The sequence below is a fragment of the Balearica regulorum genome, chromosome 12 (genome assembly GCF_011004875.1).
Source record: "Balearica regulorum gibbericeps isolate bBalReg1 chromosome 12, bBalReg1.pri, whole genome shotgun sequence".
Classification (NCBI taxonomy): Eukaryota; Metazoa; Chordata; class Aves; order Gruiformes; family Gruidae; genus Balearica; species Balearica regulorum.
This window is the reverse complement of record NC_046195.1, coordinates 22294028-22309977: the sequence shown is the minus strand read 5'-3', so window position 1 is coordinate 22309977 and position 15950 is coordinate 22294028. Positions and strand designations below refer to the sequence as shown.

Genomic DNA, 15950 nt, shown 5'->3' with positions numbered 1-15950 from the left:
TCAAAAAGTACGGGAGGAAGGTCAGGCAGCTGGTGAGTGGGAAGCACGAGCTCGTGTAGGGTTTGCTTTCAGCTCTGGAGATGTTGGGGTGAAAGCCTGAGCTGGGACTTGGATGCCTGGGTGGAAGTTAAAGATGCTCGTGGGTTTTTCTCTTGAAGGGACGCGTGAAGGTTTACCTGGTTCAGCCGTGCAGCCTGGGGTCATCCTCACGCAAACTGCAAGGGCATGGTCAGTGCAGTATTCTCCTTACCCAGATTTTATCAGAAGCCCATCCAAGGATGTTAATTTGGGGAAGACACGAGATCTTCCCTTTGGGAATAGCTCAGGCATGGCTTGTGTAATTCCCTGACCAGATCTGCAGCCAGATGAACTTGCTGCCTGGGTTGAAACAGTCCCTGCCTGCTCTCTCCTTGCTTTTTACTGACTTGCACTGGCATTTGCAGAAGACACTGATGCTCAGGAAGGTAAAAATCTTGCCTGGGGCTCAGGTGCAGAGTTCAGCTCCCAAGTTTTGCTTCTGCTGAAGGGACAGGGTGGTTTAAGCCCAGTGGTGGTTGGCTGCAGTGCATGGATGATCTCCAACGTGCACAAGCCTTAGTTTGTACCTTGACACTTTTCTTGGAAACTGTCAGGCTTGCAGAGAAAATACGAGGGCTTTTTGGTCACACATTTCTGACATCTCAGCCATGAGCAGAAACTCTTCTCAGGAGCCAGACCTTTTCGGGGTCGGTAGCTGAGGGCTGCCCTTCCCCACCCAAAGCTGTTGTTTTGCTCTGTTTTCAGGAGAAAACTGCTTTGTTTCTCATTTTCTCCACCAATTTATTCCTGACTGCCAGAGACCCTGAGGGCTCGATGCCGCTCTCATCAGGTTGGTTTTGCAGCTCGGTGGGATGCCCGATTGGATGGGACAGATCCTGCAAGCACCCGCAAAGCGCAGCATCCTGGCTCTGAGCACCCTCCTACCCCTGCATCCCCCAGCAAAACCCAACATAAAGAAAAACCATCTCAAGGGCTCGCTGAGAGACAGGCAGAGCTCGCAGCGAATCTTTTCCTACCGCCCTTCCAAGCGTCTGCGTGGGGACCGGCTGTTTGTTTGCAACAGCACCGGTCTCTATTGGAGATGTCAGCCCCGCAAGGAAACGGCGTTGCCCGTCCTCGTCCCCCGCTCCCCTTGCTGCCGCATTCATTGCAGTCAGCAGCTGGGAGAGGGGGGGGAAAAAAAAAGAAAAAATAGCCCTCCTTCAGCCGATTGCGTTTGTGTTTCGCCCCGAGGCAGCGTGTGGGGGTCTCCCAGCCGCCCCCGGCTCCACGCTGCTGCAGGCAAAGGTTTTTTTGGAAAGCGCTGCCTGGGCTGGATGAAACAGCACTGAAATCAGAGCAGGATCCAAAAAATGAAGTGGGAAGGCAGCTTTTAATGTGCGCCCAGCTTTTTTCTTTTTTACAGGATTAATATCATATGATGAATACATGAAAATCTTCTTCTGTAGGCTTTTTGTGCATTAAGGAGCCTTGCTGCTGAGGTTTTTTTGCTGGATGTCATGGGATGTCCCCATAACAACTTTTTACAAGGGCTTGAAATACTATTATTTCCTTGGGTTTTTTTGTTTTCCCATCCCTTGCTTCCACTGACAGCTGTTTACATTTTGAAAGCATTACATCAATATTATCACAGCACAACTTTTCTCCTTTGAACTCTTGGCATTTCTTGCTCGTGAAAGAAGCTCGGTCGCATTAATACATCCGAGGGCGAGCGCCGATAACTCGGCAGAGGAGGGGTCTGCAGAGCGATGCAGCCACGTGACTGTATCGTTCAAACCAGTTTTGCAGAAGATCAGTTGAGTAAGACCCAGCTCCTCTTCTCTCCCAATCGGGTCCAATTTAGACTAATGAGAAACCCCCCAGGGATTTACAAGCTGCTTGCACACAACCGGCAAAGAGCGATGGAGCAGGAGGGTCTGATGGACATCGCAGCTCCCGGGGTTTCTCCTTTTGCTTTGCTGCACGGGAGCCGCGGCCGGTGCAGAGAAACCTCTCGCAGCCAGTCCTTTGGCTGGAGCGGAAAAGCGCATCCCTGTAAATCCGACTTTCTGCCGGTTTCCAGGTCGGGGAGCTCGAGGCAGGAGGCGGCTGCTGCCACTTGGTTTTCCATGGAGTTTTTTAACTCCTGAAATGTTGTGCTTGAGACTGCATTTACTCTGTTTGGGGAGGGAAAGATAACACGAGGCCCAGGACCCTTTTTCTGGTGTTATTTTCCCCAACTTTCCTCCATAACCCTTCGAGCCGGCTGGTTCCAGCACTCTGCTTCCAACCAACCTCTCTGAAAAATGAATCAAGATGCACATTTCAAGATTATACAGGCCTTTTCTAATTATTCCCCCCCCCCCCCCCCCATGAAAAACTGGCTTGGCTTCCAACTGCATGGGAGAGTTTAGTTCCCAGCGAGGGATTTCCCCTCGCTTGCCCCGTCAGCGGCCCCGGGCTGGGAGCAGGAGCAGCGAGGCTGCAACTTCTGCTCAGAGCATCCACTTCTCAGGGATCCCTCCCTCTGTGCTCTGGTTATGCCGTTTTAAATCTCCTCTGTGCTTCCTGCCCAAGCTTTTTAATATTTCCTTTTATTCCCTAAAAATAAATAAATTCAAAAATGTAACTTTCCCCAAACCAGAAATGCATTTTGTTCCTTTCAGTTCCTGCTGTGCCCTGGAATTCTGCTTTTTGCTCCAGAGTTATATAGGGGGAGGAAAGTAAAAAAAAAAAAAAAGAAAAGGTGGGAAATGTAGTTAAGAACTGAAAATAGCTGTCAAGCAGTGTTTTGCTGGTGGAAAGAGCACTGAACGAACAAGCTGAAGAGCATCCGCATCTCTGCGCTGTTTTGTATCCTACTGCTGCTTTGATCTCCGTTCCAGACATGTGTCCTCTCCCGCCTGCAGACCCCAAACGTAAATTTTTCAGGAGGGAAGAGGGGAGAATGAAAAGAAACTGGATCTCCCAGACACTGTTTCATCCAAGAGTGTCTCGAGCGGAGCTTATCTCCCTCCCGCAGACCCCAAACTGTCTGACAGACACTTGGTAGACAGAGACGTCGGTGTTTGGACCCATCTCAAAAGATTTTTGCTCTTGGCTGGGTGGGAAGAGAAACAAAAACCCCATCAAGGACCTTTGCTTGCTCTTCTGTTTCAAGGGGAGGAGAGCTGGCAACACGGCGGTGGCTGCAGCAGGCAGACCGCTCTGGCTTTGCTTTTCTCCCGGCTGCAAGGTTGGTCTCGTGGAGCTTGATCGCTGCAGGTAGCAACTGCACGTGGAGATGCTCCCGTTGACAAACAGGGCTTGGGCTGGAGGGTGGGTAGGAAAGGACCTCCAGGGTCACATCTACTGTCTGAAAACAAACCAGAGATTTATTTTTTCCGCTTGGAAAAATGGAAGCAAGGCGATGGCTGGTCCTGCTGCCCCAGCTGGGCTGCGTGCTCTGGTCCAAGGGCGCTCAGGGCTGTGTCCCAGCCCATCCTGGTTTTGGCTGAGATAGAGTTAATTTTCTTCCTAGCAGCTGGTGTAGTGCTGTGTTTGGATTTAGGATGAGAGTAACGGCCATAACGCACTGATGGTTTCAGTTGTTGTTAAGCAGTCAAGGACTTGTCAGGTTCTCACACTGCCCTGCCAACGAGAAGGTGGGGGTGCCCAAGGAGCTGGGAGGGGGCACAGCCAGGACTGCTGACCCAGACTGGCCAAGGGGGTATTCCATACCATATGATGTCATGCTCCGTATATAACTGGGGGGTGGGCCTGGAGGCAGCTGGCTCAAGAACTAGCTGGGTATTGGCTTAAGCTGGTGAGCAATTGGGCTGTGCATCCCTTGTTTTGTATATTCTATTATCATCATTATAATCATCACCTTCTTCTTCTTCTTCTTCTTCTTCTTCTTCTTCTTCTTCTTCTTCTTCTTCTTCTTCTTCTTCTTCTTCTTCTTCTTCTTCTTCTTCTTCTTCTTCTTCTTCTGCCTTTTCTGTCCTATTAAACTGTCTTTAACTCAACCCACAGGTTTTCTTTTTTTTCTTTTCAATTCTCTCCCCCATGCCCCTGGGGGGTTTGGAGTGAGCGAACGGCTGTGTGGTTGTTTTAACTGACAGCGGGGTTAAACCATGACACAGCCCCAAAGCCTCGCCACAGTCGGAGCTGAGCTCCTGCTGGACCTGCCTCCTGGGTGCCTCCTCCAAAGGGTGTCCTCAGCCCGGGGAGGAAGAGGATGGAGGGAGAAAATCCCACCCTGGGGATGCTGCTGTGCTTCGGTGTTTGGGGCTGCTCAGTCCAGCCCAGAGGTGACAGGGCCCTAAAGGGCAGCAGTGGCTGCTGGGGGGACACTGGGGATACTGGCCCGGGGGCTGTGCACAGCGGGAGTGCCTGGTCGTGCCCAGGGACAGCCCCAGCAGCGAGGAAGAACAGGTCCTTCCCTGTTTGTTTCTCCGCCGGGCTCTCCTGGGTGCCCGTGCCAGCGGAGATGTGCTCAAGCCTGGGTAGGTGCTGGGGAAACGAAATGGTGTGACCAGGTGCCCCAGCACTGCGTGGTGCCCTGCAGCATCGCAGCAGCCGCCTCGGAGCCATGTACCCTGGCCCTGCTCTCTTCCACCCCAAGGGTGGCATCTGTGCAGAGGTGGCACCTGAGCAGAGGTGGAACCCAGCTGGAGGTGGCATCTGAGCAGACGTAGCCCCCAAGCTTAGGTGACATCTGAGTGGAGGTAGTGCCCGAGCAGAGGTGGTACCTGAGCAGAGGTGGCATCTGAGCAGAAGTGGCACCCGAGTGGAGGAGGCTGGAGGTGGCATCCAAGCAGATGTGGCACCTGAATGGAGGTGACACCCAGCAGAGGTGGCACCCCACAACCATCAGCAACCGACCCCGTGCAGACCTTCCATCGCCAGGCACCCATCGGGGCGAGGGGACCCCAGGGGACCCCAGTGGGGTGCCACAGGGAGAAGACCAGGGTGTTGCAGTGGGGTTGAAGTTTCCAGCCATCGTGGCCCTGCTGGGAAGCCGATCTCTAAAGGGTGCCGCAGCCGTGCGAAGGCTGTCCCCTCTCCCGTCCTCTCCTGCTGTACCTCCTACAAGTTTCGCTCGTCCCTCCCACTCCCTCCCAATGCTCTCCTTCTGTCAGGGAGCCGGGAAAGGCTGGGGATAAGGAAAGGGCTCTGCGAGTGAGGCTACCAGTCTGGCTGGCTGCCTCCCGCGGATGCTCGGGGCCGGGGAGCAGGGCAGCCGGCGTTCCCATGGACCTCCCCAGCGGGATGCTCCTCGCCTGCTCCCTCTGCCTCCTGCCCGGTAAGCGCCTGCTACCCCTCCTGCGCCCACCCCAATTCCCTAAGCGAGGGGAAAGCAACCAGGAATAACTTTTGCTTACTTGGGAAAGGTGCTGGAGAAAGCCCAGGGTTAATAAGGTTGTTGGAAGAGTCTTCCCGGGAACAGGAGGGAGGGAGTGAGGCGGGCGCCTTCCAGACGGGTGAAGGGGAGTTGAAAGGGATGGAGAGCTTTGATGGGCTCCCAGGAATGAGCGGGCAGGCGGGTGGGCAGCACGGCATCCTCCCAGCCCCCCCTCCTCGCCTGGGCTGCAGTTGGGGTGGGATTAGTGAGCATTTTTATGAAGCATCAGACGGCGGGGGAAACCAAAGCCCCCCCCCAAATAAAGCCAGACCCTTTTACCTAGAGGTAACTTTTGTCACCCACAGGTGGCTTGTCCCGTTGCACATGAAGGGGGTGTGCAAAAGAAAACCGCTTGGGGATAAATAACTTAAGAGAGGTTTTAGGCAAGCGTTTCCTTTCAGGAGGCGAGCCTACAGCTTTCCCCCATTTGGCTCAGTGGGTGCGGGACGAGCCCTGCCGGGGGCTGAGGCAGGAGGGGGGCGTTTACGCTTCTTGCTGGCCCCTTGCTGGTGTGCTCGGGCTCGCTTCTTGCAGAGGAGTCTCCCCGGCTGCGGTCATTTTTACTGCAATTACATCTGGCATCCTCCCGCACGCAGCCCGGGCTCGGAGCAGCCAGGCTGGGACCGCTCGGTGCTGCAATGGGGGAGAAAAGAGCTTCTCCCCGCTACCAGCGGCACTGCCACCAGCTCACCCTCCCCACCAGCCTGCGCCGCTTCTGCCGCTGCAAACATTTCTAAACATCCCGGTGAAAAAGCATGCTAGGTTTTTTTGGCGTTTGGGTTTTTTTTTCTCTACTTCTTTTATGTTTTTCCCCTTTCTAATTGCACAGTTGCTTGATCCTTTAAAGCAAGCCGCAGCAGAGCTGCCTTTCTTTGCTTAATAGGGAACATGTGTGCGCGCCTCGCATGGCGGCGGTGAGCGTGGCGGGGCGCGGGGCTGCCTGCGTGGAGCTGCCGGGGCCAATCGCTCCGGCACAGAGAGAGCGGCACAGCACGGGCCATGGGCGACCGAGTCCGTGGGGTGAAATCCCCCTTAAGGAGATTCTGCTCGTAGCTATGTGATGGTTATCGCAGAGCGTAGTTGGGGGATGGGGCGTCTACGCCTCGGGCTGAACAGAAATCCTCCATGTGAGCAATTTCTGCCCACAGGGGTGTCAGCCCACTGGTGTTTCTGCCCACGGGTGTTTCTGTGCCTGGAGCGGCTGGTGATGGCAGCGCTGCTGCAACGAACGTGAGAGCTGTGTGCCGGCGGGAAGGGTTAATGCTTCCAGTGCTCCATGGTGGTCTCCGGACCAGGATGGGATGCGTTGTGGCTACCAGTCAATATATTTTGCTGAGGACTAATGCTGGTGTTTTGCCATCTGGACTAAAAGTTTGTGCGATGTGTGGGACCCCCCCCCAGGGCGCTGAGCTGAGCTGAGGGTGCCAGGCTGGGACGTGCATCCTTGGGAACGGTTCCTTCACCGTGCAGGCAGCACTGCCTGTCCCGGTGCGTGCCCTCACATGCGAACCATGCTCCGATGGTGCTTTGCTCGAGGGAAACTCCCCTCCCCACTCCCTCCAGCGGTCCCGGCGAAACCTCCTGCACGTGGGCTCTGTCCTGGCTCTTGCATTGTTCCATGGGCTGGGGGTCCCCGGAGGCTCCGTGGCATCTCTGGTGCTTCTGGAAGTCGAGTCACAGCTTCCCGGCCAGCGCACGGTGGCAGTGAGCAACGGGGCCACCCGCTGCCACCAAAGGTTGCCACCCTGTTGCTCGCTGCCACCGTGCGCTGGCCGGGAAGCTGTGACTTCCAGAAGGATCCAGGGAGGATGCACTGAGATGCGATAACTTCCCTTGCATCACACCATGCATCTGTTTCCCTTTGCTGGTTTGGTTTTCCAGACAAGGTAGTCATCTCCTTCCCTCTCTAAAGGGTCACCAAATGGTGAAACCATCGTGCTTGCTCCATGGGACATGTTTGGGATTGTCCTGATGGGTTCCCAAGGGATTCTCCAGTCCAAGCTTTGATGGTGGGTACTTAATTTGGGGTGGCTGCACAGCCCCAACAGTGGGGTTGAGGCGGACCCCAACCTCCCCACCTACCAGTTGTCCATCCCCTGGACAAGATTTGGCCAGGGAAGGTCCATTAAACACCCCTGCCCCGAGGTGCATGGGGCTCTGAGAAGCTGACATCCTCATGCCCCCTACAACCCATCGCTTTCCTGGTGTGTCCCTGGGAAAGGGGCGGTCAGAGACCTGTCGCTATTTATTCCTGACGCCATTTACGTTATCGCTAATGAATGCACTGCAAATGAATAATCACGATGTTCCTTAGGGCTGCGAAATGTAGCCTCTGCTCCTAAAGCCATCAAACATCTCCTCCCCAGTTTTTGGGGGGCCAGAAAACTGGAATTTTAGAAGCACAAGGTACTTGGGTAGCTAACGCCCCAGCGCTGTTTGGCAGAGATTTTGAGGGTAACCAGGAATGTTATAACACACGAGCCGGCGATGACTGATCCTCTGTTCATCCTCAGTATTCCCTGGCTCCCCATCCACCGCTGCAGCAGCCACCAAACCCCGGGTTGTTTCCTAATAACTGATGACAAACGCTGGCTTTGAGGTAGCAACCTGGAGAGGAATTTGGTGTTTTCAGCATCTCATTCGGCAAAGAGCTCTTGGTAGGAAATAAAGCTAGAGGGAAACAGGGACACGTGGCCCACCCTGCTCCTTCTTGGGGCCTGGAGTTAAACAGTTTCTAGTTAAGCCAGTCCTAAGAAAAGAAAAAGTAATGTGCATGGCAGATGGGTTGCAGAGGAGCATCTGATGCCACCAAAGCCCTTGTGGTGGTGGGGATGGGGTCACAGGAGCCCAGCCCAGCCCTTGGGGCCCAGTGGCATCCCCAGGGATGCTGAGGATGCAGGGGTCACAGCGGCGATGCCAGGTCCGCGGACCCACTGCCCCATCGCAGAGGTCACCTCTCCTGCATGGGCTTGAGCAATGAAAGAGGAAGCGGCAGCGAGAACAGCAAGGCGATTTTCAAAGTGCCAGACCGAGCTGCTTGACCCCGGCACGCTCCAGGTTTTTGGCAGATGTGAGCTTTCCCCCCACCACACGCTCCTGGGCTCCTCCAGCTCACAGCTCGCTCACACCTGCATGAGAGCAAGACCCCGGCGCGGCGCATGCTCTTCTCATGTCCCGTTCATGCCCTTTCTCTGTAGTGCCCCCAAATCCCCTATCTCCTTCCGTGCTGCCCCTGGGGACCCACAGCAGCCTGGCAGCGGGCAAGATGCCTTTGCCCTGGGGAATTTGGCAGAAGAGCCCGTGCAGATCCGGACATAGGTTCCCATGGGCCGGACTCAGCTGCAGCCTTTGAGATGCTTCTCCTCTCCCATGTCACTGCCCCGTGTCACCTCGGCCTCTCTCCAGAAACTGTCCCGAGCTCTGAAAGTGCTGGAGGCCAGTGAAACAGGCTGGGTTTGCACGATGCAGTCAAAAAACCTGAGTGCATTTCCCCCACAGTCAAAAAAAATTTAGGAAATTCTTCTGCCCAGCTTAGGTCTTCTTAAATCATAAAGGTTTGGAGCAAAGGCAGCGAACTAAAGCCCCAAACCTCTCACAGCAGCAGAAGCAGCCTCGGGGCATCACAGCAAGCACCACCGTGCTGCGTTACGGCACCTTCCCAGAGTCCCTTTGCCAGCCGTGAATCCCCTTGCCTGCCCTAAGGATGCAGGCAGGAGGTACGGGCAGAGGTATGGGCAGGAGGATGGTGCTGAGGCCCTGAGAGCAACACCCTCCTGGAGGTTTCCCTTACAGGGAGGACTTATTTTTATTCTTTTTGGCAGGAAAGGTGGCTTTTATTCCCAGTATTGTTTCCCAAATGTGTTTTATTTTTTTCTTTTCAATATTTGACCTGACAAGAATCAAAAGTTTGGACTCAACAGAAGCTCCAGTTCGGAAAGGAGGTATTTGAGGCTTCCTGCCTTGGCAGCGTCGCAAGCAAAACATGTGGCTTTTGGTCACTTATTTATGACAGTGATGTCACTCCTGACAAGAAAATGAGACTTGGTTCTTCGGGTTGCTAAATCTCCTTGACAACATCTCTAAAAGCTCCCATTAGTTTGAGCCAGTTTAAATATTCTCCAATTATTTTTTTTTTTTCTTTCTGCCTCGAATGCACCCACATCTGTCAGCTTTTTGAAATTCCTCCCCTCTGCCATCCAGTGCCTGGAAACTTTCTTCCAGATCATGTTGTTTTTCCAGCTCCATCGCCTCCCCCGGTCCCTGCTACCTGCCACAAGCGGGATGCTCCGGCACGGTGGGCGGCACGAGCCCCTGGCAGCGCTTCTCCCAGTTCAGAGACCTTTGCACTTAGAGAAGCATCCATGCTATTTATTTAGGGGTTTATGTTGTGTTTCACAACCAGCCTGGCTGCCTTTGGGGGGAGCTACAGCTGCACAGTGGGGTCCTAAAGCAAGTAGCCACGGGATGGGGGGTCCCCAATTTGTCCTAGCATTCTTGCTCCCCAAAAACCTCTGCTTGGGGCTCTGCAGTGCAAAAACAGGGAAACTCTGCTGAATGTAAAAAATCAGAAGAAAACCCATCACGTCCTCTCTGACACTTGCTCTGCACCCAAGTGATCAAGATGCCTCTGCATTATCTGGAATTGAACCTTCCTTGAAACAAAACCCCTCCCAAAAAAAAAGACACCCCTCTTGCGGCAGGTCTGGGGCTTCACCCCATCTCACTGGTGACAGTGATGTGACACCCCGGGGTGCTCCCAGCTCCCCACGACCTCCCCCCCTTGCCCATCACCTCTCTTGATGGCCAGTCCTGGCCTCTTGTTCTCCACTGGGTAATGGTTAACTCAGAGGAGGTTTTAATTTGTTTTGTAATGTTAAATAAGGTCAATCTACCACAAAATATGCTGGCTCTCATCCCCCCCCCCCCCCCCCCCCCCGTCTCCTTTTTTTTCTCCCTGCTTTCTAGAATGTCTTTTTGTAGGATTTTAAAGCTCCTTACCTCAGCTCTCCTTGGCGAGACTCTGTGGTTCTCTGCTTACAGAGCCAACGTTGCAGATTTGTTCCTATGACTGCAAAAAATCAGGTTTATCCTGACATTCCTACCTATAAAACCACTTTCCATCCTGAATTTTTCTGCCTGGAAAGCGGCATTCCCAATCTCTCCTGTTGACAACCCTTTTATACTCCTATAAATACCAAACGTGATCCCTCTGCTGCTTTTAAAGCCATCCTTATAGAAACGCCAGGATCTTTTATTTGCAACCGCAGCTACTTTCTGCCTGAAGGCAAACAAAGAGCCGGGATATCCTGGCTATTGTATGTCCTTCCCTGTAGCACCATTTCCCATGCAGTTGCTCCTGGCTATGCCCCTCTATGCTTAAGCAACTCCACAAGGAAAATAATATCATAAAATAAAACCACCTCCCCATAGAAGCTGTGCAGTATTTGCACTCGTGGAGGGTTTGAACGTGATGCCGGCCTGAGCCGAAGTGTATGTCTGCGGATAAAGATCAGCACTATGTGGGCTGATACCTGCTGGCTATGGGACATGGACCACGGGACATGGGTGGCTGCAGCGTTTTGCAGGCACCAGTAATAGAGGCAATGCAGTGCTGGAGCCCCCCAGCATGGGGAGTGGTCTTCCCTGCTGCCCGGGGGTGGTCTTTTCTCCATTGAATGCACCGGGGAGGGGGCTGTGGGTGCAATGCAGGGCAGGTCCTGCACCCATGGATAGGCAAAGGGGTATCTCTGGCAGCCCCAAAACACCCCAGTCCTGGGGAGACTCACTTGATGCCCCTGTCTGCACACCCTGCTGCTGGGTCTGGCTCCTGGCAGAGGGAGGAGCTGCCAGACTGATCCCCCAAGATTTGCTCCCTGACAAGCAAATTGTTCTTGAAGGTTGACCTGTGCAGGCTGCGAGCACCGGGCTCCCCAGAGCTGGGATGCAGCGACCAGGGATCCTGCTCCCACTGTCCTGTGGGAAGGGGCTTCCTCCAGAGCAGCCTTTGGGAGAGGTCTAAGCCCCAAAATCACCCTGTCTGGGTCTAAGCTTTCATCCTAGGGGACATCCCCTTCCAGAGCTGCTTCTCCCCAGCAAATCCCCAGCGGCACCGGCTTTCGCTTGGACAGGAAAAGTGAATCCCAACTTTGGCTCTTTGGTACTGCAAAACCCTCGGGAACATCAGGAGGTGGCCCATGGAGACAGCTGAGATGGCTGATGGGCTGCAGACCAGGCATATCTGGCGTGGGCATGCATTTCCTATATACCCCCAGCTCATGGTCCCTGCTGGGGTGCATGGTGACATGGCGGTGGCCATCTGAACCACGAGCAGCTGCTGCTCCACAGCTGGAGGAGCAAAGTGTTGCAGAGCAGCATCACCCACCACAGGAGGCTTGAGGAGATGTCAGAGGGCAGGAGGATGCTCTCCTCTCCCCTCCCCATGCCCATCCTGGCAGCCCAGGCTTCAGCTGATTCACCCTTACAGCGGCCTAGAGGAAAAAATGCTTTTTCCTTTATCATAAACCAGAAACACACTTTTGCTTTGGTAGCAGTGGTGGGCGCCAGCTCAGCAGCTCCAAGGAGCACGTTGGTGCATGCCAGGATGAAGCCCCTTTGCAGGTGGGCTGGGGAAGGGAGCTGCTCTCCAGGGCTTGTGCAGCTGTGGCATCTAAACCCTAAATGAACCTGCTTAAAGCTGCAGCCCCAGGGCTGGCTGCTCCCTGGGAGTGCAGTGCTGGGAGGTGGAGGTGGAGGTGGAGGTGGAGGTGGAGGTGGAGGTGGAGGTGGAGGTGGAGGTGGAGGTGGAGGTCGTGGTCGTGGTCGTGGTCGTGGTCGTGGTCGTGTGCTTTGGGTCTTGCAGCCTCCCCTCCATCATGGCTGGCTGTGGGAATGCTGTGCCACAGAGCTGCTGTGATGGTGTAAACCCACCCCTGTCTTGCCTAGGACCCTCCTGGGCCATGTTGTGCATTTTGGTGGAGCAGCATTCCAAGGATGGTTGAGGTTAGAGGTGCCTCTGGGTATCATCTAGTCTAAGCCCTGCTCAAGCCTGGTCACCTGGAGCAGGTTCTCCAGGGCTGTATCTAGTTGGGATTTGAATATCTCCATGGGTGGAGGTTGCACAGCCTCTTGGAGAGACCTGTGCATTGTCTGACCACAGTAAAAAAGTGTTTTCTCCTACCATCTCAGCACCCTGGCTGATGGGATCCTTCTCTTCTGTCCCTAGGGTTCAGTGACACCTTCAACATTGACACCAAGAGGCCCAAAATCATAGCTGGCTCTAAGGAAGCGTATTTTGGCTACACGGTGCAGCAGCATGACATTGGGGGAAAGAAATGGTAAGTCAGCTCTGTGCCGGGCTTTGAAGAGGAGGGGATCTAAAGCAATCTACCCAAAAGGCTGAATATCTCCTCCTGCTCCATCTGACCACAAGTTTGGGGTGGGAAGTGCTCCAGCTCCAAGGGAAACCAAGTTTGCTCTTGGTGATGCTGATGCCAAGCCATCCTGGGCAAAATAGAGCAGAGAAACCCTCTTCCTTTCAAAAAGAGGAGTTTTATGTGGGGGGATAACAGCAAGTTTTGTATTTGATAGGTTTGTGTGTGTGGAAGATGCTGTGCTCTGGCTCCTGCAGAGTGGCAGGTGCCACGTGTGGGGCTTTGCTCCAGGCAGGTTCATGGTTTCCTTGGGCCCCTCAGCCTCCGACACTTGCTGGAAACCCATCTGGGTTTTGGATTGAGGCCACCCCATTTTATATAGTTTCCACCAAAGAGCTGTGGTCTGCAGAAGTGCTCAGACCTGCCTGCATCTGTCAGGAGTGCAAGATGAGACTCAGATGGGCTTTGCTTGAGTTTTGGGTTTCACAGCAAGTTTTGCTCCTTGCCAGGGCTGATCCCCACTGGGGGATCCTGCACAGATGATGGTGGAAACCCTTGGTGCTCTCCAGAAGCACATCTGGATGCTGGCGTGATGTGGGCACCTCCAAAGCCCATTAAATTCCCTGCAACTCTATTACTGTGGAGCTGAAGGATTTGACTGATGGGTGGACAACACCCAGGCTTAAGGCAGCAAGCAAACACGTAATTAATGCAGATGGATATCCCTGAAATTCAAATTTCAGACCTGTGCTGCCTTTGCATGATCTTTGCTGGTGCTGGCGAGGGGTGCAGGGCCAGACCCTGCCTTGTGTCCTCAAGCCGAGCTGATGTTTCGCTGCAAGGAGGAGCAAGGAGGTTTGGCTTTAACCTCAGTCTCCCCAGCTGCCATCAGCGTGGCCTGAGACCTCCCTGCTCGCCACTTCCCTTCTGTTTAATGGACAGCCGGGGCCAGGCACGCTGCGATGAGCCTTTCCGCTGGCTCCAGGCCCCGTTTTCCTGCAAGGATTGTGTACTTTTCCCAAATGGTACTGTGCCCCCGTTAATGGCGTGATGCTGATGCTGTGGCCCCCGTGCTGCATCAGGGCTGCGGGAGCCATCCAGGCTCCGGTGCTCCCAGCTGCATCCCGGGGAGACGTCAGCACTTAAATCTGTGCTGATGTTTTCACTGTCCGGGTCCCCATTTCCTCCCGCCATCCAGCAGAGACCCAAGTTAATATTCATAAAGCTTTGAATGGAGGGATAAGGTTCAGCTTTCTGCTAGGAGTGTGTGCTCTGGGATGGGCTGGGAAGGGAGGGGGTTGCCTGGGGTGCAGCTTGTGAAGCTGCCTCTCCCCCACTGCAGCGATGGGTCCTGAGCAGGTATTTTAGCACTCAGTATCCCCTCTGAAGTTCAGAGACTCGCATTTACATGGTGGTGGTGAGCTGTTCCGCTCCTTCAGCTCAAGACCGAGCGCGGGGCTGTTTGGGGCTGGGCTGAGTCTCCCCAGAAGTGTGACCGTGCCAGGTACCAGAGCATCCTCGCAGGGGGGCATCCCCGATTGCACGCAGCAGTTGGGGACTTTTCTCCCAGAGCTGACCCTGCCTGGGTTCGTATCGGGGACCAGGTGGTCTCTCAGGATCATTTTCATGCTCACTGTCCGTGAACCTGAGCTATGGGAATGCTTCCTGATCGGCCAGCTTACACTTAACAGACCAGAAGCCAGAAACATCTGGCATGGGACACAGCCTTGCACCCTTTCTTTGCTTGAGAATGTGGATATTTACCCAAATAAATGCTGGTTTTGGGGGGTAATGAATTTTGGGCATGCAGACAGCACAACTGCTCATGCCCAAAGCCAACGGACCACGGCACAAACATGGCTGTCAAGTAGTTCCAGTAAATAAAGCAAATTCCTGCAGTGTCCCCTGCTCAAGACTTGGGTGGGGACAGCTGACCTTAATGGGTGACAATGCTCCACTTGGCATGAAGTCTTCCATCCTCCTCTCTCTCCAGGTGATGCTAGAGCATATCTGGGCAGCACCATGTGCTTAATTTCTAAAGGAATGTCAGCCCAGCCTGGTGTCTCCATCCCTCACCTGCTCCTGGGCAGGGCCCAGTCACGTCTGTGAGATGGTGGGATGGAGACCATGGTGGGATGGAGACCATGCTCTCCAGGATGGCCGATCTGATGCTTCAGAGCATACGAGCTCTTTGTTTGCACAGACCTCTGCTGTGAAATATTTTCTATTGGGAATTGATCCAAAACACCAAAAATTTGGTGGTATTTGCGCTGGCCCCTGCAAGAGGCTCCCATTCCGCAGAGGTGTCTGCCAGGTCAGGGCTAAGCCTAGGAAGGGCTGTTCAGAGATCCCAGTTCTCCGAAGCAGATACAGAGCAGGAACCAAGTGTCCTTGCCATCACATTCCTTCTTGACTCTGTTTCTGGAGAATATCCCTCTTCCATATTTCATTTCATCCTAACATGACAAAAATGTCCCCGTGGAGGACAGCAGTGTAACCGGGTGCGAATGGCACGCAGGTGCCTTGCTCTAAGGTGCTCATGTGCCACCATGCTCCTCAAATGACAAAATGACATCCATAGGTGCCGGTGGTGGGAAACCCTCCTGGGACCACAGCTGAGCCTTGCTCCCGAGGAAGGACCCTCCTCACCCGCTCCTGGGCAGGAGATGCAGGGCATGGATGCGGTGGAGCCTGGCCCATCTTGCAGAGGTCCTGGCCAAGGCATTTATGAGGGGTCCTCATAATGCCCCCTCCTAGGTGGGGCCAGCAGCAGTAGCTAAGCCGTGGGACGTTCAGGGCCTGCATGGGCTGGTTTCACTGATCTGCAGAGATTTCTGCCCAAAGTGAGCTCCCTGAGGGAGAGACCCTGCAGAGACTGGTGGAAAACACCCATTTTTAAAAATAATTTCAACCCAGTTGTAGCTATAGATACTGGTTTAGGTGTTATCCTGACTGCACCCTGGCAGAGGGACTGCGATTCCCGTGCTATTTGGGGGCTTTATGCTTTTTCCGTCATGCCTTCAAGCTTCCACCATCACTGATGGGGTGGTCAAGGGCTGGCTTCCCTGGGGACCAGTGAAGGGAGGATTTTTGCCTCCTCTTCCAGCAGGACACTGGTGCAGACCAGCTCTGGCTTGTTTTGGCCCTTCTTGCATCTCTTTTGCCAACATCAGGCA

General features: G+C 54.2%; 1 protein-coding gene and 1 long non-coding RNA gene across 5 annotated transcripts in view; one reads left to right on the top strand and one right to left on the bottom strand.

The window, feature by feature from the left end:
- Window positions 1-655: 655 nt before the first annotated feature.
- LOC142603465 (uncharacterized) lies at window positions 656-5519 on the bottom strand. 2 transcript variants are annotated; one of them, XR_012837394.1, is made up of 3 exons: window positions 5385-5519; window positions 4752-5009; window positions 656-2317 (listed from the first exon to the last, which is right to left on the bottom strand). It is a non-coding gene; the product is annotated as an uncharacterized LOC142603465 (long non-coding RNA). The 2 variants fall into 2 exon arrangements; XR_012837395.1 differs by lacking the exon at window positions 4752-5009 and having other exon boundaries at window positions 5385-5513.
- The window catches only part of ITGA11 (integrin subunit alpha 11), a 51900-nt gene continuing 41063 nt past the window's right edge, over window positions 5114-15950 (top strand). For 2 of the 3 annotated variants that reach the window (XM_075764251.1, XM_075764249.1), the window contains exons 1-2: window positions 5114-5305; window positions 12627-12738. In XM_075764251.1, coding sequence (XP_075620366.1) covers window positions 5254-5305; window positions 12627-12738 — 164 coding nt within the window. In that variant the 5' untranslated portion in view covers window positions 5114-5253. The remainder of the gene's footprint in view (window positions 5306-12626; window positions 12739-15950) is intronic. The other variant, XM_075764250.1, reaches the window with a different exon arrangement.